The sequence below is a fragment of the Ovis canadensis genome, chromosome 1 (assembly GCF_042477335.2).
Source record: "Ovis canadensis isolate MfBH-ARS-UI-01 breed Bighorn chromosome 1, ARS-UI_OviCan_v2, whole genome shotgun sequence".
Lineage (NCBI taxonomy): Eukaryota > Metazoa > Chordata > Mammalia > Artiodactyla > Bovidae > Ovis > Ovis canadensis.
This window is the reverse complement of record NC_091245.1, coordinates 2816727-2844610: the sequence shown is the minus strand read 5'-3', so window position 1 is coordinate 2844610 and position 27884 is coordinate 2816727. Positions and strand designations below refer to the sequence as shown.

Sequence of the window (27884 nt, the reverse complement as noted above, 5' to 3'; positions counted from 1 at the left end):
AATCGTTATTCAGAGCAATAAAAGCCCCACCAGTCAGCAGTTTTACGTCAGAGCGCCAGGGCCGGGCTCTGGCAAAGCGCAGAAGGAACAGCAATAAAACCGTAATGCGCGCCTCACCCAGCACCAGAGGGGGTCCGCACGGGGGCCGGGGAGAAGACCTCCCCGTCAACTGAAAAGCTCGTTTCATCACCGGGGCCAAGCCGCCGGCTCTGCAGGCGTGACCGGGGGCCCCGCGGCGCCCGAGGGCCACACGGGCTGGCGGGGCCGCGGCCGGGAGGGATGGGGGACAGCCAGTGACGCGGAGGGGCCGGCGGGCGGCCAGACAGACGGACACCGCACGGCCCAGGGAGGCAGAGATGGACGCGGGACTCAAGGGAGGCTGGGGCCGAAGACGGGACAGGGAACCCTAGGAGGGGCCCTGCTCCGAACAGCAAACCGAACACGTTCAGTGTGAAGTGTTCTCCTCCTCCCACAACTCCACTAAAACGACAAGACACAAACACCAGCACGAAAGGTTCGCAGCGGGTCTGCACGGTGGGAACACAGCGGCGTCAGCTGGCAAGGGACGGGGAGGGGCCTCCTGGGAGATGCCCGTCTCGGGGAGCCAAGTGATGCGGGACCACCACGAGCGAGCAGACGGTCACCCTGGCAGGCCACGGGCTTGCGGACGGTGGAGGGGGGTGCGTGCCGACCACGGCTCAGCCCAACCCCCAGCCTGCGCCCACCCGGGGTAGGGATGGGGGGGGTGGACCACAGAGCAGCCGGAAGAGACCCACCAGCAAGCCCACCCTCACGGCGGCAGATGCTACTGCCGGGCGTCAGCTGCCCAGGCCGCTGCAGGACTGCCCTGGGAGGAGGGGGCGTCAGACAGAGAGGAGGACGGGGGCCAGGCCCATCCACCGAGAGGGTCACGCACAGCAGACAGGACCCGACCTCAGTTAACAGCCACGGGCAAGGCCTCTGCGCGAGACGCGAGGACTCTGCGCAAGACGCAAGGACTCTGGGAAGGAGGGGAAAGCAACACCCCGCTAGATCTCTGCTGCTCACGGGGACCAGCCTCGAGGAGGAGGTCTGAGACGCGAAGATGCTGCTGCTGCTGAGTCACTTCAGTCGTGTCCGACTCTGTGCGACCCCACAGACGGCAGCCCACCAGGCTCCCCCGCCCTTGGGATTCTCCAGGCAAGAACACCGGAGGGTGTTGCCATTTCCTCCTGCAATGCATGAAAGTGAAAAGTGAAAGTGAAGTCACTCAGTCATATCTGACTCCTAGTGACCCCATGGACTGCAGCCCACCAGGCTCCCCCGTCCATGGGGTTTTCCAGGCGAGAGCACTGGAGATAAGTGGGTGGAGAAGCGTTCATCAGCCAAGAGAACCCAAGGGCAGAAACACTTTTAGGAGACTGATAAATTCTGGGGCAGAAACAAAGAGAAACACACTGTATTTTGTTAAGAGACCGGGGCCAGCAAGACACATTCGTTAGATTTTAAGCACTGAAAAACAAAGCCACAAACGTCTTATTGTAAAAAGAATACCACAAACTATAATCATAAGAGAAAGTACACGTTTCTCTAGAAATCAAGGAGACAAAGAAGATAAAGCTATGCTGATGTAATACTTTAATCACTGATTTAAGTACCTAAAGTTATTATGTATGGATAACACATAGGGAAAAATGCATACATACACTCCTATATATAAATATACTTGACCTTTGAACAGCATGGGATTGAACCACCACACAATCTGCTTACAGCAGGGTTTTTTATGGTTACTACCACGCACAGCACCGCACCATCGTGACTGGCTGAATCCACAGGCTTGGATTCACAGATCCACAGAGTAGCCAACTTCCGCGGTGGGGACCAACTATAACCCACATATGGATCTTCCACTGTGCGGAGGCTCGGCACCCCTGACTCCCAGGCTGGCCCAGGGCCAGCTGTACACAACGCACATGCAGGAGAAAACTTCACACACAGTCCTGATGCAGACACATAGACGTCATTAGGTTAAAGAAAGAGCGAGAGAAAAAAATGGGGGGGGGGGAGAAAAAAGCATTTTTTCTCTTCAAATGCCTACTGGTATGTATGAGATTTATGTCTACAGCAGCTCATAAAAAGTCTGGTATCAGCTCACACTGGTCAGAATAGCCATCATCAAAAAGTCTATGAACAATAAACGCTGGAGAGGGTGTGAGAAAAGGGAACCCTCCTACACTGCTTGTTGGTGGGAATGTAAGCTGGGGCAGTCACTACGGAGAACAATATAGAGGTTCCTTAAAAACTAAAATACCGACAGAACTGCTATATGACGCGGCAATATGCGGACGTGTATCTAGAGAAAATCGTAACTTGGAAAGATACCAGCTCCCCGGTGTTCACTGCAGCCCGACTCAACAGCCAGGGCATGGGAGCAGCCCGAGCGTCCGTCAGCAGAGGAGTGGGTAAAGCAGATGCGGGCACACAGGCAGTGGGTACCACTCAGCCACTGAAACGAAGGCAACGGCGCCATTCTCAGCGGCAAGGATGGGCCTGCAGAGTGTCTCACTAAGTGAAGCTCAGTCAGAGAAAGACAAACATCACACGAACTCACAAAGAAGCAGGCTCACGGACTTAGAAAACACACTTCTGGCTAACTGAGGGGAGGAAGGTGGGAGGGATAAGCTAAAGCGTTTGGGATTAACAGACACACACTACTATTCGTAAAATAGATAACAACAAGGTCCTTCGGCATAGCACAGGGAAACCTACTCAATAATCTGTATTAACTTAAGTGGGAAACAATCTGACAAAGAACAGATATATGTGTGTACATGTACACACACACACACACACACATATATAAAACTCAATCACTTTGTACACCACAAATTAACACACCACTGTGAATCAGCTACACTCCAGTATAAAATAAAACTTTTTAAAACGTGCACCCCCATTTATACAATAATGCAAATTCAAACAATAAATTTCCCCTGGCATGCTGAGAAGAACAAAATGAACTGAATCCACCTAGTGCCTGTGGACGTGTAGAAAAATGCAAATGATCATAAACGAGGATTAAGGGGAGAAACCGAGGCAGAGGAAACAAAGTTTCCAGCGCAGGTGCCACCCACCCAGCAATTCTGCTGCCTGGAAGTGATCCAACAGAGACAGTCACAGAAGCCTGCCAACAAACCGTGTACGGTGACTGTCCAATGATGATCTGGGGCTGTTCTAAACGCTGCTGCAGCCAAGTGTCTACCTGTAAGCTACCAAAAATGAGTCAGGTTTATGCACATACTGACATCAAAAGATGCTCATGAGGTACTAATGAAAAAAAAAAAAAAGCCAAATGAAACAGAACTCCACAGATAGGATGGTTATCCTCTATTAAAACATTTCTACACATACCCTCCCTTATCTTCAGACACAGGAGGAAGGCAGGCTCCCCAGCTCTGGGTGGAAGGGAGTCCACGTTCACCCACTTGGATCCAGACTGTTAAATTATATCTTACACTCAGTATCAATCAATACACGAACAATCTAAATCAATAAAGCCTTCGTATCTAAATACAAGCGGGAACCCTGCTCTTGGAGCTTCAGACAACTCTGTTCAGGGCAGGAGAGGACGTGCAGGGGTCCGATCCCCAGGGAGGAGAGCAGACCAAGCCCCCCACTCTCACCCAGTGGGGACCCCAGCCACACTGATGGAGGCCCGAGTGGACTCAGGACGACAGTGTAAGCGGCCCAGGGGCCACGCTGCAGCGGATGGTGAGGCTGGAGGAGCCACGGCTCGCTGCCACGGGGTGGCCAGGTGACCTGGTGACGGGGCTGGAGAAACCTGAGCGCTGTGTCCCTGCACGCTTCTGAACCTGTCAGCCGCACAAACGTGCTCCCCGATCCCACCCGGCCACGAGCGCTGTGGCCCTGGACCAGTCACCTCTTCCCAGCAGGTGGGGGACGTTCCGGGCCTGTGAAGACTCGCTGCGTGTAGATGCGAGCGCCATGCCTGGTGAAGCCCTGGGCACCAGGACTGATGCCCGTGGGTGCTCACCACCGAGGGGCACCAACTGTGTCCAGCCCAGGGGCAGCCCACCCCCATGACCCTCAGAATCGAAGCAGAGGGAGAAGGAAGCGGCTCTCCAGACCACACACGGCCCTGCACCCACTGCCTCCCTGAGGCGCTGGGGAGGCGCGCACTGCCCACATGGGCAAGCGGGTCAGGGCCAAGCCTGGACCCCAACCCCCGAGAGGCCCCGCTCATCTTTCTGCCGCTGAGACGGAGAGCTGGCTGCCCGGCCCTTGGGGCTGACCTAAACCAGCCGCGCTCGTGATCATGAACACAGAGACAGACCCGGGACCCAACCTCCACGAGGACCCGGGGTCCGGCTTACCTGGATGGCTTTGCGAGCTCATTGCGAGCAGCGGCTTCTCCTTCAAAAGATTCAAAATGGCTCAAAACTTCCACGTAAACGAGAGCTCCAAGGAGCCCGGAGTCCGAGCGGCACATACAAGTCCAGCAACGGGCAGGGCCGGCCCACAGCCACCGAAGCACCCTGGTCTCGCTGACCACGTCGTGGGCCCAGAAATCCAGAGGGTGGGGATCTCCAGGGGCTCTTAGGAGACAACCTGTGTGGGCAGAGAAAGGGGCGGCTTCGGTTAGGAGGTGCAGCCAGGACTCAGTCATGTGCGTGCCCCCCCGCCCCTTCGGTGGAGTGCTAAAACACTCGCATGGACTCACCGTTTCTACTCCTACAGACTACAGAAGTCCTTACATACACACGAGTTCCCCCCGAGAGCCCATCCATAAGTCTGCTTTGTTCATAAGCCCAACCGAGTTCATCTACGTACCCAGCCTTATAGATAACGTCAGACACGTGAGCTGACTTATGTGACTTGACGTGTGAACGCACATTTGCACCTTTGAAGATTCACAGTTCTAAGGCTCACAGATGGGGGACGTCCTGTGCTTGAGGTTCTGTTAGTAAATACATCTATGTGGATACGTGTAATAATGTATCTGTAGTGCAAGCTTGGAACTGTGGATGGAAAACACTTTAAAAGAGAAATCACTTGAAGCCCATCCCACCCCCCCCAGACACACACATTCTTCCATTCTCGCGATAAACCCAGCAAAATTTCTATCTTACACAGCGACAATCTGAGAGTCTGTCTAAATTCAGCTCACTTGTGCCTGAAATAGTTTCCCTGGTCTCCACCTTCACGATAACCATTTCCTCGATCCACTCCCATGCTCTGATTTTAAGAGGACAGCACGCTCCTCACAGGAAGTGTCTAAAGAGCCATCCCGATGCCGTGACACGTGGGAGGATGCTGGGAGCATTGTGACGCGTGTCCTTGGCGCTGGGCTCTGTCACCTTTCCCCGCACAGACGGCTGGCTCCACAGCCGGGCACCCTGCCCTCTCTGCCAGCATGACGGCTGGGAACTCCCCGGCATCAGGATCTGCTCTTGGGAACGCTGCTCTGAGGCTGTGCGGGGAGCCGCCTGCCTCCTCCCCGACGGTGGGCGGGTCTGGCAGCCCTGGCGGTCAGATCACAGGTCCCGTCCCCAGACCCCTGGAGGGAGACACCTGACAGATACCAATCCTCTCCCCAAGTCCAGCCTCTTCCCCAGATCACAGTCACTAACGGGAGAACCCACAGAGACAGGGGCACAAACGCCCACCGCCGAGCGTCTGCCTGCGCAGCACACAGGACTCTCTAAATTCCTTGCTGTGATGAGCATGTATTACAGCTGGAATATAGACATAAACTGAGAACATGGTAATTATGAAAATCCTCATACTGACCCTGGCCAGGGTTCCTCTAAGGCTCCTTTAACAGTGTGACAAATTCCTGTTCTTGATTAAACTGTTCAAGGATTTCCCCCCTATTGCTTATAACCAAAGACCTCCAACCTATTTATCACGTAAAGAACTAAATCCCAAAAGGTGTCTGCTGAGGTGGTACCCAATAACACATCCACCCATAACTGACCAGCATCTTTACGCTTATTATTCTGTACATGGTTACTTCCTTAGGAAACACAATGACTTATCTCACGTTCACAGTTTTTACTCTTCTCTTGAATAGATGAAGAAGACACAGTTCACATATACAACAGAATATTACTCAGCCGTAAAAGACAATAAAATAACGCCGCTTGCAGTAACGTGGATGAACCTAAAGATTATCATACTAAGTGAAGTTAGGACAGAAAGAACAAGACAAATACCATCTAATACCACTTACATAATCTAAAACAAGACACAAATAAATATATCTGCAAAGCAAAAACAGCCACACAAAGAGGACGGACTTGTGACTGGGGAAGGAGGCGTGAGGGAGGCATGAGTTGGGAGTTCTGGGTAAGCGGATGCCAACTATCATTAATATACACAGGAAGGAGGCAACAAGGTCCTGCTGCGGAGCATAGGGAACTGCCTTCAACCCCCTGAGACAAATCAGAATGGAAAACAGTAGGAAAAGGAACGTGTCTGTGTGTAACTGAGTCTCTCTGATGTACAGCAGAAATCCACCCGTTGTAAATTAACTGTACTTCAGGAAAACTTCAAAAATAAACAGGATGTTTATTCATCTCTTGACCAGAAAGAAACAGTGCAGTCTTGAAAGCGATGTCGGTGGTATATTTTGCAAACTCTTACAAATCTGAGACTGCAAGGAGATCAACCCAGTCAGTCCTACAGGCAATCAGTCCCGAATATTCACTGGAAGGACTGATGCTAAAGCTGAAGCTCCAATACTTGAGCCACCTCATGCAAAAAGGTGACTCACTGGAAAAGACCCTGATGCTGGGAAAGACCAAAAGCAAAACGAGAAGGGGGCAGCAGAGGATGAGATGGTGGGATGGCATCATTGACTCAATGAAAATGAATTTGAGCAAACTCCTGGAGATAGTCAAGGACAAGGAAGCTTGGCGTGATGTAGTCCATGGGGTCACAAACGGCTGGACACGACTTAGCAACTGAACAACAACAAATCTCTGGATCCTCCACCCAAAAGTCACAGCGTGGCTGGGTATAAAAGCCTTGCGTCACAACTGTTTCTCCCTCAAGGCCTTAGGGGCCGTCCCTCTGGCCAGCCAGGCAGCACTGCGTTTCCAGGGAGCCTCTGGGGCTGATTTCTGATGCTTTCTTCTGTCTGCACTCTGCCAGGATTTTGCCGTTACTTTGATCTTGAAATTTAAAAATGTTGTCAGAAGACGTATGGTAAGAATCTCTTTTCATTTAACTTGCTCCAAACATGAACCTTCCGGTACACACAGGCCCTCTCTTCTGCTCAGGAAAATGCCCTTTGATCGCGTTTTGGTGGCAGCTCTGCCACAACTGTTTTGGTGTCTTTATAGCTCCCCACACCGTCTGGCTGGAACCCGAAACCCATCGTATCTCAGCACTGGTGCCTCGTGCTCTACTCTGCACCCCAAGCGCCTCTGCCCGAGTGGTCGCCAGGTCACTGCTGCTAATTCCCATGATCTCCACTTCATTCCTACGGCTTTTCACACAAGTTCTAACTAAACCAAGCTCCTTGTCTTCAATCATCTCCTTCGTGACTCACTCCGTTGCCTTCTCCTCTCAGCTGAGTCCCTCCTCACGACCTCTGTTCTGTGTATTTCTGGCCAAAGCCTTCCGAAATTTCTTTTTTTCTGATTCTGACGACTGACTGGTTTCTTCTGCCTTTCAGGAGAGTTCCCTTTCCACCATGTGCCAGAATACCTTTCAAGACTCCGTGGTGGGGATTTACTTCTGTTTGTTTATCCTCAAGTGAACATAACTGTGGCCTAGATCTCAGTTTTGCCCAAAGACTGTGTACCTCTGATCCTACCCCTTCTCTGTCCACCGCGACAGTGGCTAAACGCTTCTCAGAGCCACCCCTCTGGCAGCTGACACGCACAGAACCCAAGGTAAGTGCTCAGCGTCGGCAGGCTCTCAGCTAGCCCAGGGCTGAGGGGCTGGGACAAACCAAACGCAGACAGAACGAGACGCAGAACTGCTGCAACACAGCTATTACCTGCATAAGCTCCTCTGTATTAAGAAGCTTCTGCTATAATACAGTAACGCACTCTGGGAAAAACTCACGCTCCGAAAACTTGCATAAAAATACCAGGGTTTATGGGGTGGGGGGGAACAGGCTGGAGCAGACTATTAAAAGCTGCAATTTAATGACTAGGATGCTACAAATCCATACTAACTCTAGTCTTAAAGTCATCACTTTTCAAAAAGACATGTAAAAGTCCTAGTCCCGTGTACAATGTCCCGCAAAGGTAGAGGTTTGTAAAAGGGGCGACGGGGCGACGGGAGAGGTTGAAAGGGAGGACTGAAGCTTCTGGGTCACGGAACAGGGGACAGAGCGTATAGAGATGGAGGAAACCACGCAATAACCAGTTTCGAGAAAGAGCACACAGCCAACACGAGCAAGAAGCGGGAGCCGCGGTGGGGTGGGGGGAGGGGGGAGAGGCGCCGTCCAGGGTCCCCAGTGGCCCTACCCTGTTCCTTGACGTTAAGAAGCATTGCTGAAGCAGGAACAGCCAAGTGGACTCAGCTTGGCATCTGCATCACACTGACACCTCCCCACCAGGTGCAGGGAGGACATGAGCTACTCTGAGTCACACAAACATGCCCTGTTCCAAGGGGGGATGTGCGTGAAAGGACCTTCCCAACCCCCGTGGATTCATTTCTTGCTGCCGCAGGAACAAAGGGCCGCAGACTGAGCGGTGTAAAAACTACAGAAATGCACTGTTCACGGTCAGGAGCCGTGGAGTCTCGTCTCCAGGAATCTGAAGTCCAAAGCTGCAGGGAAACCCGCCCTGGCCTCTTCCCACCTCTGGGGACTGCTGGCATCTTTGGGGTCCCTGGGCCAGCAACTGCGAGTTCCAAACCCTGCCTTCCTCATCTCTCGTGTGTCTGCCTTCACTTGGCCGACTTCCCAGGACAGTCACCCAGAATTAGAGGCTCAGCTGACCTCAGCACGACTTCGTCTGCGTTACATCTGCAGGGACCCTGTCTCCATATGGGGTCACACTCTGAGGTGCTGGGGGTTAGGACTGCAATGTAGCTGTTAGAAGGGAGGCACAGTGCCAGCCCTAACACCCAGGAGACAGGGTGCCCAGGCCTCCCCGCCAGCCTCGCCAGCCTTGTGCGAAGCTGACTTTCTCATCTCTCAACCCCTGCACTACAACCAGACCACATCCCACACAGGCCAGCTCCCGCTGGATGCCCCTAACACCACGAGGCAGAGAGGCAGAGGGTCTGGAGAGCAGCCCCATGTGGCACAGGGCCCAACAGAGACGCTGTCCGTCCAGGGAAGGCAGCAGGGCAGGGTCTCCCTCCCTGCTCTCCGCTGAACCTCCGGATGCCTCATTTGGCCCGGGTGCTCTGACCTCAGCCACACCGAGCCTGTCGGGAGACTCTGCACTCTGGGTCTCCGAGAGGAATCAGAGCCCTAGCCAGGAACTTCCAGCCCACTGTCGGTGGCAGTCCAGCTGGCAGCTGAGAGGGTGGGCAGGAGGACCAAGGCTGTCAGATGCGAAGCTCAGGAACAGCACTTTAGTATGGGCGTGGCCTCAAGCAAGCGACCTGAGCGCGCTCCGCCTCAGCTGCTCACCTGCGGAGATGGGGAGGGAGGCGCACTCAGCACTGGGAACATCACGGGGGTGTGACACGGCGACAACGGCGCCGGCGCAGGAGGAGCCCCGTGTCAGGGCTGGCACACGGCAACGTCCACACACCAGCCATCGCTACGGCCGTTACTTACTCCAAACCAAGAGCTTCTAATACAGTTTTGACAACTTCCTTGGGAAACATCAGAAGTCTGCTTCTAGTCAAAATAGAATAATACAGACCAGATTTAGTCCCCCCCACGAAGCACCTACAAAAGACAAAATTTGTGTGGTTTCCAGACGCTTACATCAGGCGTGGGGCCCTTGAGGAGATACACACCTGATGAATTGCCCAGGTGACCAAGAACTTCCACGCAGCAGCACAGGGCGGACACAGACAACGCCTAAAGAGATAGCGGCTTAAAAGCTCCCAAATTTGATGAAAACCATAAACGCACAGGGCTTCCCTGGTGGCTCAAAGAGTAAAGAACCTGCCTGCAATGAAGGAGACCCAGGTTTGACCCCTGGGTCAGAAAGATCCCCTGGAGAAGGGGATGGCTACCCACTCCAGTGTCCTTGCCTGCAAAGTCCCATAGACACAGGGCCTGGCGCATGACAGTCCAGAGTCACAAAGAGTCAGACGTGACTGAGCAACTAACACTTTCACTTTCATAAACCCATAGATCCAAGAAGTTCAATCAGCTCCAAGCACAAACACGCTATGAAGGTTACACCAGGCCAGAGCATAATCAAATTACTTAAAACCGATTTTAAGATTATGTCTTAAAAGCAGCTGGGATGGAAAAGTCACATCACAGACAGAAACGAAAACAAGAGGAAAGGCAGATTTCTCAGTGGGAAGAATGCCAGGCAGAGGACGATGGGGCAACCCCTTTCCGTGGGACACTCATGCACACGTGTGTGAACACACATGCTCTCACACTCTCATACACACACACTCACACACACAGACACACACACACACTCACACACTCATACACACACACACCTCACACACACTCACACACACTCACACACACACACAACACACACACACCCACTCACACACACTCATACACACACACTCATACACTCACACACCCACTCACACTCACACCCACTCACACACACACACATTCACTCTCTCACACACACTCACACACACTCAGACACACACTCACACTCACACACACTCATACTCTCACCCTCACACACACTCATACACACTCACACTCTCATACACACACCCACTCACACACAACACACACACACACACACTCACACACACACCCACTGATACACACTCATACACACACACACTTTCATACTCACACCCACTCACACACACCCACTCACACACGCTCACACACGCTCACACACACTCACTCACACACTCATACACCCACTCACTCACACACACACACTCACACACTCACACACACCCACTCACACACTCATACACTCACACACCCTCACATACCCACACACAGTCACACACACACACACCCACTCACACACACATACACACACTCTCACACACTCACTCACACACTCATATACACTTACACACACACTCTCACACATTCTCACATTCACACACACACACAAAAACTCTCACACACACACTCACACTTCTGCCTCGGATGCTGCACCCCATGAAAAAAATCTTTCAAAAGCAAAGGTGAAACGGGTGTTTAGCAGCAGACCTGCACTGAAAGAAATCTCAAAGGCAAAAGGAAAACAAGCTCAGATGGAAACACAGATCCACAGAGAGGAGAGGAGTTTCAGAAATGAGAACCGTGCATGTGAATAAAACGATTCTTCTCTGATGCTGAATCTCTTTTAAAGAGAACAGTTTAATGCAAAAATACCAATGTATTAAGAAGTTTATACCATATGCACCAAAAAAACACATGTCAGAAACAACACAAAGCCCAGGAGGGGAGGAAGGGAGGCGTATTGCTGTGTGTTGTTACATGAGACAGGGAGTGGTTTACCCTTGAAGGTAGAACCATGACAGGCTGAAATGCAGACCAGGGACCCTAAACCTCCACTTAGAAAAATGACTGACTAACTAGTCAGCAAGCGACTGACAGGTCAACAGGGAAATATAACACAGTGGCAAAAAGGCTGAACCAAAACGAAGCCGGAAAAAGGGAAAGGGCAGGAAAGCGGCAGACGGAGGGCGTAAAGCAAGACGGTCGCTTTAAGCCAGACGGTGTCAACAACCAACCGTCTAAACACCCCCAGTTCAAAGGGCAGATGCTTCCAGAGCGGGTGAAACGGCCAGACCCTGCTTCCGGAGTAAAAGAGGACTTGAGCGGGGAAGGCCTGAGAACGGCGGAGAAGAGGGCACGCATTTCACTGTAAAACGGATCCTCCCCAAGGTGCGTGGCCCCAGCTATAGCTGCCAACAAGCAACAGGTCTTATTTATAAAGACACAAGTAGGTTAAAAGTAATAGATGGAAAAAGATACAGCATACAAATACTCCTCAAAAGAAAGCTGTAATGGCTAACACTTACTCAGACAAGGTAAATGTTAAGAAAGAATATTACCAGGGACAAAGAAGGGCGTTTCGTAACAATCAAGGGGTCAACTCACCAGAAGGACATAACATTCCTAAACACGTATGCACCTGATACCAGAGCTTCATACATGAAGCAAAAGACAGGAAAGGGAGAAAGTCTGTATGAGGAGAAGTGGACAAAACTGTAGCTGTGAACTTCAACACCCTGCTCGTGGCAGTGGTTAGAACAAGCGGCAGAAAATTGGTAAAAGCGTACAAGACGTGAACAACACCATCACCCAACCTGATCAAAATGACATTTACAGAACGCCGCGGACAACAGCAGAATGCCCAGGCCCCACGTTCTTTTAAAATGCACACGCTATCGACCAAGACAGGCTGTCTTTGGGGCCATCCAACGAGCCTCAGTACGTTTAAAAGCACTCAAGTCAAGATATAGAAAGACTGTCCTCTGATAAAACGAATTTAACTTCATTTCCTAAAATGAAGTTAAATTAGAAATCAGTAACAGAAAGATATCTGGAAAACCAAACATCTAAATAACAAATATAATAGACCAGACATCTAAACCCAAAACTAAAGAATACACCTCACGGGTCAACGAAAAAAGTAAAACGGGAATTATGAAGTATTTTCAAATGAACAAAAATGAAACACAACATATCAAAATACGTAGTGCTGAAAGGGACACTTATTGCACTGAAAACCTGTGTCAGAGATGAAGGTCTCAAGTCAGTGACTTCAGGTTTCACTGTAAGAAACTAGAAAAAGGATCAATCAGACCCAAAATGAGCAGAAAAAAAGACAATAGCAAAAAGCAGAAATCAACAAAATATAAAAATCAATGAAACTAAATGCTGATTCTTTGCAATAGTAAAATTGCTCAGTCGTGTCCGACTCTTAGTGACCCCATGGACTGTAGCCCACCAGGGTCGTCTATCCATGGGATTCTCCAGGCAAGAATACTAGAGTGGGCAGCCATTCCCTCCTCCACGGGATCTTCCTGACCCAAGAATCAAACTCAGGTGTCCTGCGTTATAGGCAGATTCTTTACCATCTGAGCCTAGCTAAACAGATCATGAAAAAAATCAGAGAAAGAAGCAAATCGACAAAATCCAGAATAAGGGGGAATTAACCACAGATCACACGGATACTAAATGGATGATAAGGGGAGACGATGAACAACTTTATGTGAATAAATCTGCCAGTTTGGGTGAAATAAATAAATGCCTAAAAGGCCCCAACTATCAAAGCTCACTCAAGGAAAGAGAGACCGAGTCAGCACCCAGGCTTCTTCGTGGCAGCCACGCCCACCGCATCCCATCCGCAACTCTCCCTGTCTTGGTTATCTGCCCAAGGGTGATGTTTACCTCCCCTCCTCTGCACGTGTCGATTATCGGAATTCCACTGCGAGGAGGGCCTGTCACTTGCCCTTCTTGCTGTTTGGTCATCTGTTTGCATCATTATGAAATCATGGATTTTTATTTTATTCTGTACGTGATCATCACAACCATCATTATTTTGTCGTTCAAGCTTTGGCCACTGGGAGCTCCTACGTTTTTCTGACAAGCCCCCATCCCCAACTTTTACCTTTTTTTGGCACTGCCTTACTTTCCAGTTCCACGAGATACCCCTGCCACAACCTTGGATTCAACCATTTCTCCGGGAAGTCCTGGCTCCCTTTTCTGGTGAACTGCGAGTGGGCAGCGAGAGCTGGGCGCCACCGCCGTAGGACCCGCCCTGCACACGGGACGCTGGATGCAAACTCACACATCCATATTCCGTACACTGGTTAAATCATGAGTTCACACTGACACCTCAGATCCAACCCAGCATCACAGGCCGAGTTCAGTCTCCTCCTCTCCGATTTTCACTGATTTCTCCAACAGTGAGAAACCTGGTTCTTACTGGTTACAATCCAGCTGCTTACTTGTTCGCCTCCAGGATGCAACTCTAGCATAAAGTGCTTTCAGAACAGCTGGCCCGCACACACGCGGCACGCACGTGACGAGACTCAGAGTTCAGGCCCAGTCCCTGCCTCCAGCCTCGCAGTGTGTGGCCGGGACGCGGCCCCCGGGCCCCACGGCGGCCCCGGGCAGCCCTTCTGCGCCCCTCTGTGCGGGGCTCGCGCCTGTGCTAGAGCTCGGTTCCTTTGCCAGTGTGTGTTTCACTTCGGTTCCTCCCACATCCTGGTTGGTTTTAACTGTTTGCTTCTGGACATATGAAGAGTGAGAAATACAAACTTTTTAAATATTAAACAAGAAAACCACCACACACATGTTCATATTGATGTTTTAAGTCTAAGATTTTACAGGGTTTTATCATGAACTTCTCTTGCTTAAAGAAAGCAAGCTTTGGTCTCACGAAATATTCAAACCCACACGGGGTAAACACAGTCGGAGAACGAGTCTGAGCACCCAGACCTGGGGACTGTTGGCAGGCGCCCTGCCAGGCCGGCTTCCCCTGCAAACCCTGCGACACGCACCGGAACGCCCAGAGGTGGCGGCACAGTTTCGACAGGGGGACCCGTGGAACCCTATTAGCGCGTGAGACATCCCCTGTGATCTGGTGTGTCCAGGATGCAGTTCTCTTGCAAACGATGCGCTCTGCATGACACCACGCCCTCTATTCCGGGGGAGCAGGAGGGCGCTGAAGCAGTGCTGAGACGCGGGGCCGGGCCCAGCACGGGCCGCAGTGTGAACGGAGACGCGCCTCTTCCTCCAGAGGGCACCTCCCCGGGCCAGGAGTCCGCCGGGGCCATCGGCCCCCGCTCGGCGCTGGTCACGCCCGTCTCAGAGCAGCTTGCGCCAGGGCCCCTGGCTCCCCTGGGAGAAAGGCAGCGGGAGCCGGGCCGGAGGATAGACTCTGGAGCGAATCTGGAACTGGGCTCGAGGAGCCAGGAGACGGGGGAGCCAGTTCCCAAACCCACAAGGCGCAATGCCGGTGCCCGGACAGTGAGCCCTTCTCTCCAGACAGCAGAGCAAGGCAAGAACTCGGGTTCTGGAACACAGGCCTGTGAGGAGGAAGGCGTACCCGCCAGGGCTTCAGAGTCACAGGTGACAGAAAAGGCCCCTGAACGATCTGGGCAGAGACCCCCCCCGGAAGGATCTGGAGAACGCAGGAGGGGGGCTCTGGAGGCAGGACGCAAGGGGCAGCCCTCAGCAGCCGGCGAGACTGACTCCCAGGAGGCCCCCAGGGCTCAGCCCTGATGCACGCCTCCTGGCTGGGCCGGGGCCGGACGCCTCGACTGGCAGCCCCCCAGAGTGAACCCAGTGGGAGGGCTCTCTCCCCAGAGGCCAGCTGAGTTGCTGTGAGGGGTCAGGATGGGGCCCGAGCGTTACACTCAGGGGGACTGACGCAGGTCCCCCGAGAGGCAGCACTGCTGGGGCCTCCCCAGCTCCCCGACGTGCCCCCGCAGGCGCCCCCATCAGATTACTGTCTGCCTCCTGCGCTCACAGGAGGTGCCACGGAGTCAGCAGGCACTCGTCTGTCCCTGCACAGCGCCCATCCGTCTGGAGCTGGGGGCTGAGCTCTGTCCCAGTGCCCATCCGTCTGGAGCTGGGGGCTGAGCTCTGTCCAGCCCCGCATCTCCCAGCGAGTGGTATGACTCTAGACCGGTCTCCGGCCCTCTCTGAGCGGTATGACCCTGGGTTACATAAGGACCCTGTGGGTGACTGAGGCGCCTGTGAACCCTTGGGGTTCCTGGGTCACATGAGGACCCTGCTCACTGTCATGAAGATGCCAGGGCATGGGAGAAAATGACAAGTCAAGAGCAAACTGTTTTACAGCTGAAAACTAAATTAACTCCTAACAAAGGTAGCAAACCACCCAACCCCACAAGGAGAGCAAGGCTCTTCTATGCAGTCTAAGAGGATAACCCACCAATACCATGACCCACCGGTGTAACCACATTTCTCCTCTGCCCCCGCCCCACTGCATCAGCATCGCTTCAGGTGGACAACCCAACGTAAATATTAACTAGGAATCTAACCTCTTCACAAAATAAAATTCAAGTGTGAAATAGTTCCTTTCCTCTTAATGTAAATGTCTGATGACACTTTACTAACCAGCAGATTACTGTTTTTCTTAAAAACACACAACACACACACACATAGACAACACCTGGTCTTAAGATCCGAAACATTAGAGGAGTTTAACGTTTGGGTGTCAGGAAGCAACAGTTAGAACTGGACATGGAACAACAGACTGGCTCCAAATAGGAAAAGGAGTACGTCAAGGCTGTATATTGTCACCCTGCTTATTTAACTTATATGCAGAGCACATCATGAGAAACGCTGGGCTGGAGGAAGCACAAGCTGGAATCAAGATTGCCGGGAGAAATATCAGTAACCTCAGATATGCAGATGACACCCCCCTTATGGCAGAAAGTGGAGAGGAGCTAAAGAGCCTCTTGATGAAAGTGAAGAGGAGAGTGAAAAAGTTGGCTTAAAGCTCAACATACAGAAAACTAAGATCATGGTGTCTAGTCCCATCACTTCATGGGAAATAGATGGGGAAACAGTGTCAGACTTTATTTTTGGGGGCTCCAAAATAACTGTAGATGGTGACTGCAGCCATGAAATTAAAAGACGCTTACTCCTTGGAAGGAAAGTTATGACCAACCTAGATAGTATATTCAAAAGCAGAGACATTATTTTGCCAACAAAGGTCCGTCTAGTCAAGGCTATGGTTTTTCCTGTGGTCATGTATGGATGTGCAAGTTGGACTGTGAAAAAAAGCTGAGCGCTGAAGAATAGATGCTTTTTAACTGTGGTGTTGGAGAAGACTCTTGAGAGTCCCTGGGACTGCAAGGAGATCCAACCAGTCCATTCTAAAGGAGATCAGTCCTGGGTGTTCTTTGGGAGGACTGATGCTAAAGCTGAAACTCCAATACTTTGGCCACCTCATCCGAAGAGTTGACTCATTGGAAAAGACTCTGATGCTGGGAGGGATTGGGGCAGGAGAAGGGGACGACAGAGGATGAGATGGCTGGATGGCATCACTAACTCGATGGCTGTGAGTCTGAGTGAACTCCGGGAGTTGGTGATGGACAGGGAGGCCTGGCGTGCTGCGATTCATGGGGTTGCAAAGAGTCAGACACGACTGAGTGACTGAACTGAACTGAACTGAAGGTTTGTGAGAACCATTCATGGATAACATTTTAAATATAGATCTGTACAGCTCTAACTGAATTATATATTTCTGGTAAATATTAGACAAATGTTGAACATGTGATGACTACAAAAGCAACTGCATTTATAATTTCATTCTTTCCTGATTTATCATATAAATTAAAGCCCACATTTGTGAAGGTGGACACTAGCAAGGAATGTGTAATTCTAAGTCAGTAGCACTTTTACAAAGACAGGAATGATCATCCACAAATAAGCAATCTCTGACACTATGCATGTATTTATATGAAGACACCTCTTTATTTATTTCTGCTCCACAAAACAGATGAGACCAAACGCATCACCACTGCCTGTGTGTGCTCACATTCCCTTCACCAAACCCTTTGAATCAAGAATCACCCATAGTTCTTCCCTCCTGCAGCGGCCCTTGGAAATTTCAGTTGACCTAATTTCACAAAATAAGCCACAAATGTTCCAAAGGGTAAAAGTCTTAGAAACTATAAATCCTTAAGAGAACATTCTTTAAAAAATCTTATTAAGCAGCCACAAGGAGGACACGCTCTGCCACTCCCTGCAACCCTCTGCATCCCGTCACACGGACAGCAGCGACCGCAGCCCAGACTCCATGCTCTTCCCCACCGTGGCCTCGGCCTGCCAGGCTGGTGGGGAAACAGCAGGCTGCCAGCGAGCCCGAAAAGAGAACCAAGAGCCACAGCCGGCAGCGCCCCAAAGCAGGATGAAGGAAGCGAGTCAGCATCCGAGGACAGTGCAGAGCCATTCCCGGCAGCAAGCGGGAGGCCAGGGTGTCCCCACACCACGCCCATTCAACACCACGCTGGTAACGCTCGCCAACGCAACAAGGCAAGAAAAAGAAACAAAAGGCCCAAGGAGGGGAAAGACAAGATACTGCACTGCTCATGGACGACATGCTGCACACACGGAAAGCCCAAAACGATTCACTAACAACCGTCAAAACCCCTGAATGAACTTAACCGGAGGTCAGGGTACAAGGCTGACATGCAAAAGCCACTGTTTTCCTACATGCCAGCAGTAAGCACATAGAAAATAAGAAGATACCATCTTTAAGTAAGATGCCGCTGACAATGCCACCTAAAATCGCAGACGCCCAGGGCTAAGTCCACCAAAAGATACATATATAAGAACTCTGCAATTAGGCCACGAAACACTACAGTAGTGGTGCCAGTCACTCAGTCGTGCCCAACTCTCTGTGACCCCACACACTGTAGCCTGCCAAAGTCTTCTGTCCGTGGGATTCTCTAGGCAAGAATACTGGAGTGGGTTGTCATTCCCTTCTCCAGAGGATCTTCCCAACCCAGGGATCAAACCCAGGTCTTCTGCATTGCAGGCAGATTCTTTACCATCTGAGCTACAGGGAAGTCCATGAAACAAATTACAAGTCACAGGTCTAAACAAATGGAGGCATATACCCTGTACAGGAGAAGGCGGTGGCGACCCACCCCAGTACTCTTGCCTGAAGAGGAGTCTGCTGGGCTATCGTCCATGTAGTCGCAAAGACTTGGACAAGACTGAGTGGCTAACACATGCATTGTAAACCTATGAAATTAAGACATTGTGAGAGAGTAGATAAATAAAACAAAGAGCAGAATATTCTAGACTGAGCCCAGCACACACATGGTAATATGGTTATAGCAAAGGCTGCATTCCAAACCCACAGGGAAACAGGCGGGTCTTTTCAATAAACAGTGCTTGAGTTACTAGGATCTTTATGGAAACAGAAATGAACTATGACCTGGAAGTACATCAACAAGCAAATTAGTGTGAGATGGACGACAGACCTAAATGTTAAATGCAAGACGAGAAAGCCTCCCCTAGAAGACAAAAGCTTAAGGAAAAGATCTGTGGGCAGACAAAGATTCCTTAAACCTATGTAATAATTTAGAAGTATGAGGCATTAACTGTGGAGGAGAGAAAATGACATCTTATACTGTATCAGAACGAAGAACTTCAGTCTGTCGAGAAATCCAGCAGAAGAGCATAAAGGTGACCCAGAGAGCAGAAGACAATCCGCCCAATACATCCAACAAAGGATCCGAATCCAAAACAAGTAATTCACTAATCATAAAGAAAAGGCAAGCAACCCAAATAAAGCATGGGCAAAAACTATGAACAGGCATTTTTACAAAACAGGACTTCAAACGGTCAGTCATCACAGGAAGAGGTTCTCAGCAACTGAAATACTAAGGAAATGCAAATCAAGCCCACAACAGGATCCCACAAAAGTCGAAAATATAAAAGCAGAGCAGAACCTGGCACCAGCAAGGGCGGAACGACCAGACCTCTCAGGTGCTGCCTTGAGAGTGGGCAGGAGAAACGAGCTATGGGAAAGGGATACTCAAAGCGGCCTGTGAGGCTCACGCGGGCTCCCCAGAGCCGTGCACGAAGGGTACCAGGCGGACACACCCGCTGAGGCTCACGCGGGCTCCCGGTAGCCATGCACGAGTGATACCACCCAGACACACCCGCAGAGGCTCATGTGGGCTTCCCCGAGCCATGCATGAAGGATACCACCCAGACACACCCAAGAGGCTCACGCGGGCTCCCCGGAGCCGTGCACGAAGAATACCACCCAGACACACCCCAGAGGCTCACGTGGGCTCCCCAGAGCCATGCACGAAGAATACCACCCAGACACACTCACTGAGGCTCACGCGGGCTCCCCGTAGCCATCACGAAGGATACCACCCAGACACACCCACAGAGGCTCACGCGGGCTCCCCGTAGCCATCACGAAGGATACCACCCAGACACACCCACAGAGGCTCACGCAGGCTCCCCAGAGCCATGCACGAAGGATACCACAAAGACACACCCACAGAGGCTCACGTGGGCTCCCCAGAGCCATGCACGAGTGATACCACCCAGACACACCCGCTGAGGCTCATGCGGGCTCCCTGGAGCCATGCACGAAGGGTACCACGCGGACAGACCCGGTGAGGCTCACGCGGGCTCCCCGGAGCCATGCAAGAGTGATACCACCCAGACACACCCGCAGAGGCACACGCAGGCTCCCTGGAGCCATGCACGAGTGATACCACCCAGACACACTCGCTGAGGCTCACGCAGGCTCCCCGTAGCCATCACGAAGGGTACCACCCAGACACACCCGCAGAGGCTCACGTGGGCTCCCCGGAGCCATGCACGAAGGATACCACGAAGACACACCCACAGAGGCTCACGTGGGCTCCCCGGAGCCATGCACGGGTGATACCACCCAGACACGCACGAAGGATACCACCCAGACACACGTGCAGAGGCTCACGCGGGCTCCCCGTAGCCATGCATGAGTGATACCACCCAGACACACCCGCAGAGGCTCACGCGGGCTCCCCAAGCCATGCATGAAGGATACCACCCAGACACACCTCAGAGGCTCACGCGGGCTCCCTGGAGCCATGCACGAAGGATACCACCCAGACACACGTGCAGAGGCTCATGCGGGCTCCCCGTAGCCATGCATGAGTGATACCACCCAGACACACCCGCAGAGGCTCACGCGGGCTCCCCGGAGCCATGCATGAAGGGTACCACCCAGACACCCGCTGAGGCTCACGCGGGCTCCCCCGGGCCATGCACGAGTGATACCCTGCAGACACACCCGCTGAGGCTCACGTGGGCTCCCAGGCGACACAGGAGCACCATCCGCGGTCGGTGAAAACTGGGAACCTGCCTCGTGTTCATCAGCAGTAGAGTAAATAACTGTGAATCAGAATCCAATCCTGCGGAGAGCGTGATCCAGCAACAAGACCACACAGAGCACTCGGAGGAGCAGAGCACAGCCGTGCTCTGCGGCCAGGGCAGAGCAGACACTCAGGAGAACACAGTGCAGGGGCCCCGGTGTGAGACGCCAGAGCAGGTCAAACAACCTGCGCTGGGAGAAGCCGACACACGACTCTTGGGTGTGCAAGGAAGAGCCAAGGGGTGTGCGGAAGGGTTCTGTTTCCTGATCCCAGAGAAAACTCCATGAAGGGGCAGAAATCACCCAGCTGAATGCTTTGGGCTGCCTAACAGAGACAGGGAATCAAACACTCAGAGGTCATCTTGCAGGGAAGAAAGACTCAGAATCATGCCTACTGGGCGGGCCCACTCCACCTGCGCGGCTCCAGCAGAACACTGGCTTTCTGGGCTGCTGGCTCCCACGACACAGCAGGCTCCTGCTGCTGCGCTCTCACAACCACCGTGCACTCGGGAAATATCTACCGGATTACCTCGTCTGGAAACAGCAAAAGCTCACAGAGGCCGCGCAGGGTGCGTGAGTGCGAGTCTGCACGCAAATACAGTGACGGGGGTGGGGGGGATTCAAACCGAGGCAAGTCCCAGGAGGCCCCAAGCCGGGCTGTCAGAGAAACGTACAGTGGAATGATTTTAATTCAAATATTTTTCAATTAAATAGTAAATTTAATTGGAATTAAGATTAATAAGTTTAAATAAGTTTCAGTCAAAAAACAGACTGTTGACTGTATGATTTTTCTGAGCCCTATTTATCCATAGCCAGCTTCTTAAATAAGCATCGTTTGTTCACCAGACACCCTTCATGAAATACGGGCCGTAAGGGTGAGCAACTATGTTTTGTAAGAGTGACATTTGATGACGGATAGTCACACCATCAAACGTCGAAGACAAGACGTTTTCCCCATGGTCTGTGCGGACAGTTTTATATTTCAGTCGCACAGCAGGCTCTACGTGTAAAGCGCTGCTTCGGTCAGGTCCCACTCTTTGCAACCCTGTGGACCGTGGCCCGCCGGGCTCCTCTGTCCGTGGGATTCTCCGAGCAAGAATACTGGCGTGGCTGTCACGCTCTTCCGCAGGGGATCTTCCCGACCCAGGCCCCACACCTGCCTATCCTATGCCTCCTGCATTGGCAGGCTGGTCCTTTACCACTAGCACCACCTGGAAAAGCCCGATAGGCTCTACACTTGAGAGTAATAGGACTTCATTTCTGTGTTCGAACAGCAACTTCACTAACTCTGAAATTAGGCTCTGTGGTGAGCAGAGGGATAGGATTCCATCAGCCCTGACTCCCTCCGCCTGCTCTGGAGAGGCCAGAAGGTCTAACCCTGAGAGGAGAAAGGGGACGGGCACTGCGTCATCCTTCGCATACGTGTGCACACGCCATCCACAGCATGACAGATTCTACCCTCTCTCCTGAAGCAGCCTCCCAGCACCCTGGATCACTTCTCCACAAGGCCATGTCTGTTGATTGATAATTAGCCACATAAACAAACTTTAGATTAATTAAGAATCCAAACAGATAAAGCGTCCAGATAAAACAACACTTGTTTCCTGAGCTGCTAAATAAAATAATTTTAGAGGAAAAGGTTCCAGCAGGCAGGCAGGGGCTGGGAATCTGACTTGGGAGCGGAGGAGTCAGATGGGGGGTGGGGGGCGGGCAGGCGCAGGCCGGACACGCCAATGGCCGGAGCACCCAGGGCACTCCGCATCAAGATGGGGTGCTAAGCCCCCTGTGGTTCCCCGCCTGGTCTCACTAAGTGGGGGTCAAGGGAGAAAACCAGTGCAAACCCAGGACTGTGACGAATCCCCAGGGGTGGGGAGGTACCGGCGGTTCGATGTCCCCAGTGTTCCACTAAAGGCCTGAGGACAGATCCCAGAGGCTGGGAGCGAGCAGGGACTCAAGGGTCTACCCCCACCCCCGGGGCCCCTCAACCCCCAGGAAGCCACCCTTCATCCTCGTCCTTCCATTTACCAAGCGCATCGACACAGCGGAGACGTGCAAGGACTTCCACCATCCTGGCCACGGCCCCCACTGGCAGACGGGCCTGCAAACTGCCCAGTGGGCTCCCCTCTCACCCCATCACCCTGCGACCTCAGGGCCTGCCCTGTCTGCCAGGAGCTGCGCTGCGTCTCCCCTCCTCATCGTTTACGTGTTAACGCACGCACTCGGTGCGCGTGAGCAGAGGGTATCCGCACCGCTCCGTCTTTGGAGTCCTTGTCTTCTTTCCTTCTTTTCCCTCCCCTCTCCACCACCAGCCACAGAAGGGCACCTCTGTGTGGGTACGGTCCATACTGCTCTCCGTCTTCTCTCACACATATTCCCACACAGAGCGGCACACACACACCCCAGGTGTTCACACTCTGCCTTACACAAGCGAGATTTTACCAACAGACTTCTCAGCGTCTTGCCTCTCTGCCTCAACAGTACTTCCCGGGACGTCCCACCCATCGCGCGGGTGTACCAAAATCCAGCCCATCACCGCCCCACTCAGGGCTGCAGGCTTCCTTCCGCGGTGTCACTGCCGGACGGCTCAGTACACACATCCTTACCTGCGGGTGCCCGGGCTCCCTGGGGGAGGACGCTGAGTCGGGGACCACGTGTCTCCCGTCTCAGGACACAGCCGCGGGACGTCTTTCAGGCCGGGCCACCGCTCACACCTGCCCCAGCCCCACCCGAGGCCACCACGGCCCCACAGTCCCGCCTGCAGCAGACGTCACGTCTCTCTCCCGCGGCTGCCACCTGGTGAGTCCCCGCCACCTGGATCTGCGCCTCCTCACGCCACCGACGGGGCGTCTGAGCATCTCTGCCCTGTGATGCGCTCTCTGTGCCGCCCAGTCTCTGTTCACTCGTTTTTTTTTTAATTTTATATTTATGTGTAATTTTCTGTATTTACTCTTGGCTGTGCTGGGTCTTCGCTGCTGCTCAGGTGTTTCTCCAGCTGCGGAGAGCGGGCTCTCAGCCGCACCCGGGCTTCAGCCGTCGCGGCGCCCGGGCTCTGGAGTGCAGACTCAGGAGGTGCGGTGCACGGGCTTGGCTGCTCCACAGCCTGCGGGATCTTCCCAGACCAGGCCTCCAGCCCGCACCTGCTGCACAGGTGGGCGGGTTCTTTGCCAATGAGCCAGCAGGGAAGCCCTGTGTTTGGTTCCTAAACTTGCCTGTCTATCCAGTCTCGAAGAGGCCTCTGGAGAACAGAAACATTCTTCTTTAGCTGTCAAATGTTACACATGTTTTACCCAAACCTCTCATTGACTCCTGGACTTTGTTGATAGTATCCTTATCCGATCAAAAGTCCTAAATTTTAAACTGTCAGAGGTGTCCTCTGAAGCTTCTGGGAACCCTGGGCCCAACGAGGGGGTGACTGTCACTGCAGATTCCTACGGCTCTGCTTTTTCTATTGACACGCTGAATCCTGCTGGAATTCGCCTTCCCTTCATCTTCTTTAAACATGAACAGGCAATTTACCGGCCATTTAAGGAAAAGTTGAAATAAGAAAAAAATAGTTCAGTTCAGTTCAGTCGCTCAGTCGTGTCTGACTCTTTGCGACCCCATGAATCGCAGCACGCCAGGCCTCCCTGTCCATCACCAACTCCCGGAGTTCCCCCAAACTCACGTCCATCAAGTCGGTGATGCCATCCAGCCATCTCATCCTCTGTCGTCCCCTTCTCCTCATGCCCCCAATCCCTCCCAGCATCAGAGTCTTTTCCAATGAGTCAACTTTTCGCATGAGATGGCCAAAGTATTGGAGTTTCAGCTTTAGCATCAGTCCTTCCAAAGAACACCCAAGACTGATCTCCTTCAAAATGAACTGGTTGGATCTCCTTGCAGTCCAAGGGACTCTCAAGAGTCTTCTCCGACACCACAGTTCAAAAGCATCAATTCTTTGGCGCTCAGCTTTCTTCACAGTCCAACTCTCACATCCATACATGACCACTGGAAACAGTATCAGACTTTATTTTTGGGGCTCCAAAATCACTACAGATGGTGATTGCAGCCATGAAATTAAAAGACGCTTACTCTTTGGAAGGAAAGTTATGACCAACCTAGATAGCATATTTTGAGACATTACTTTGCCAACAAGAAAAAAATAAGACCAAGATAAACAGAAAAACTGACCTCAGAAGACACCACAGTAATTGGAGCCCCCATAACAAGTGACACAGAGAATGCGACACCAAGGGCGAAACACAGCCCTGGAAATGCCAGCAGGGGCGGCCGGCCACAAGGAGAATGCTGAGAACTCAAGCAGGCAAGCGCCGAGGGAAGAAACCCACAGAGGAACGGGGCGGGGCCGGGGGCGGCTCCCAGCCGAGCCAACCTGAGGACAAAGCTGGTGCCCTGGATGGGTCCACGGGAACGCCACCAACAGGCAGCAGAGGCGGACGAGAGCAAGGGAATGACGGCAGTGATGGCGGTGCTGGTGTGAATGCTGCTGCTGATGGTGCTGGGGATGGTGGTGACGCTGGTAATGAGATAATGGTGGGATGCTGGCGATGGTGGTGGTGGTGTGAATGCTGCTGCTGGTGCTGGTGATGGTGGTGGTGATGGTGATGAGATAATGCTGGGGATGGTGGTGACGCTGGTGATGGTGGTGGTGGTGTGAATACTGGTGGTGATGCTGGTGATGCTGGTGATGAGATAATGGTGGGGATGGTGGTGATGATGATGGTGGTGGTGGTGTGAATACTGCTGCTGATGCTGGTGATGCTGGTGATGATGGTAATAATGAGATAATGGTGGGGATGCTGGTGATGATGGTGATGGAGGTGGTGGTGTGAATACTGGTGATGATGAGATAATGGTGGGGATGCTGATGCTGGTGATGGTGGTGATGATGGTGATAATGAGATAATGGTGGGATGCTGGTGATGGTGATGGTGGTGGTGGTATGAATGCTGCTGCTGCTGATGGTGATGGTGGTGATGCTGGTGATGATGAGATAATGGTGGGGATGGTGGGGATGATGGTGATGGAGGTGGTGGTGTGAATACTGGTGATGATGAGAGAATAGTGGGGATGGTGGTGAACGATGATGGTGATGAGGGAAGGAAAAGGGAACTCCCCTCTAAATGAACCCACAATAAGCCCTTACAAGAAGGAGTTCCCTGTGCACCCACCAGGATAAATCTAAGTCCCACGTTATAAAATGTCAGAACAGCAGTGTGAAGAGAAGCTCCTGCAGCTTCAGAGGGAAGCACTTCACACGAGAGCCCGAGAACGTGAGAACTGGGCGGCTCTGCGCTTCTCATCAGCAGCAGGGGGCCAGCTGCCTGCTGCGCTGGCTCCCGAGCTCCGAATCCTCCTTCAGCCCCAAACAAGGCACATCTGGTCACGGCCCCCTCGGCGAACCTTCTAGACAGGGCCTGTCACTGGGACAGTCCGGAGATGCTGGCCCTAAGGTGTGCGTCTGTTGCGGTAAGTGACGCGGGCCTCCCCGGCCAGGCCCAGATCTGTGACCTCCTGGCCACTGTGCTCGGTGGCCAGCCAGAGGTGATTAACGCCCATCAGTCACGCACCCGACAGAGAGCGGACAGGTCCAGTCCAGGGCCCTCCTGATGACCTCGCTTGCCTCAGACCCTGATGCTTCTCAGCCCCGTGTGTCCCCAGACACAGCCTGAGTGGCCAGACCTGAGTGATGGTTAGTTAAGAAAAGAGCAGAGAAGGACTTCCCTGATGGTGCAGTCGTTAAGAGTCCAGCTGCCAAGGTGGGGGACACGGGTTTGACCCTTGCTCCAGAAAGATCCGACGTGCCACAGAGCAGCTAAGCCCGTGTGCCCCAGCTGCTGCAACTGTGCTCCAGAGCCTGGGCACCACAAGAGGCCCGCCGCCAAGAGAAGCCCGCACAGCACACAGCCCTGCTCGCCCACAGAGAGCCTGCGCGAAGCGACAAAGACCCGGGACAGCGAAGAATCGGCATCAGCAGCAGGAAGGGGCTGGGTGATGACCCCCCCCAGTCCTGAGACGGATGAGCGCGGGCCCCACGTGCCGGGTGGCGACCTTGGTCTGTCACCTGCGCTGCGCACCGGCAGTGTGCTGAGATTAACTGTGAGCGGCCCCCCCAGTCCTAAGACGGATGAGCGCAGGTCCCACGTGCCGGACAGTGACGTTGGTCAGTCACCTGCGCTGCGCACCGGCAGTGTGCTGAGATTAACTGTGAGCAGCCCCCCCAGTCCTGAGACGGATGAGCGCGGGTCCCACGTGCCGGACGGTGACGTTGGTCAGTCACCTGCGCTGCGCACCGGCAGTGTGCTGAGATTAACTGTGAGCGGCCCCCACACGGGAAGAAGGCGACTCGGTGAGAAGGCGAGCATCAGGGGATGCACGTGTTAGTCAACCTGATCATGGGAATCATTTCACAACGCACACAGGTTACACGCACAAAACTTCGTCAGCTACACAGTGAAGCAGAGTGAAGACCCAGCAGACGGCAAAGAAACCCTAGGCTGCTGCAAAATCATGAATCACAATCATGAACAAGCCCCAGGCAAAGACACTCCTTGGAGAAGGCGACGGCGCCCCGCTCCAGTGCTCTTGCCTGGCAGATCCCATGGACGGAGGAGCCTGGTGGGCTGCAGCCTGTGGGGTCACGAAGAGTCGGACACAACTGAGCGACTCCTCTTTCACTTTTCACTTTCACGCATTGGAGAAGGCGATGGCGCCCCGCTCCAGCGCTCTTGCCTGGAAGATCCCACGGACGGAGGAGCCTGGTGGGCTGCAGCCCGTGGGGTCACGAAGAGTTGGACACAACTGAGAGACTCCTCTTTCACTTTTCACTTGCATGCATTGGAGAAGGAGATGGCAACCCACTCCAATGTTCTTGCCTGGAGAATCCCAGGGACGGGGGAGCCTGGTGGG

At 52.8% G+C, this 27884-nt stretch overlaps 1 protein-coding gene across 9 annotated transcripts in view; it reads right to left on the bottom strand.

Annotated features, from left to right (window-relative positions):
* HDAC4 (histone deacetylase 4) overlaps positions 1 to 27884 on the bottom strand; it is a 299426-nt gene that overhangs the window by 241586 nt on the left and 29956 nt on the right. For all 9 annotated transcript variants that reach the window (XM_069583551.1, XM_069583520.1, XM_069583527.1 and 6 more), the window contains exon 2: positions 4377 to 4611. In XM_069583551.1, coding sequence (XP_069439652.1) covers positions 4377 to 4398 — 22 coding nt within the window. In that variant the 5' untranslated portion in view covers positions 4399 to 4611. The remainder of the gene's footprint in view (positions 1 to 4376; positions 4612 to 27884) is intronic.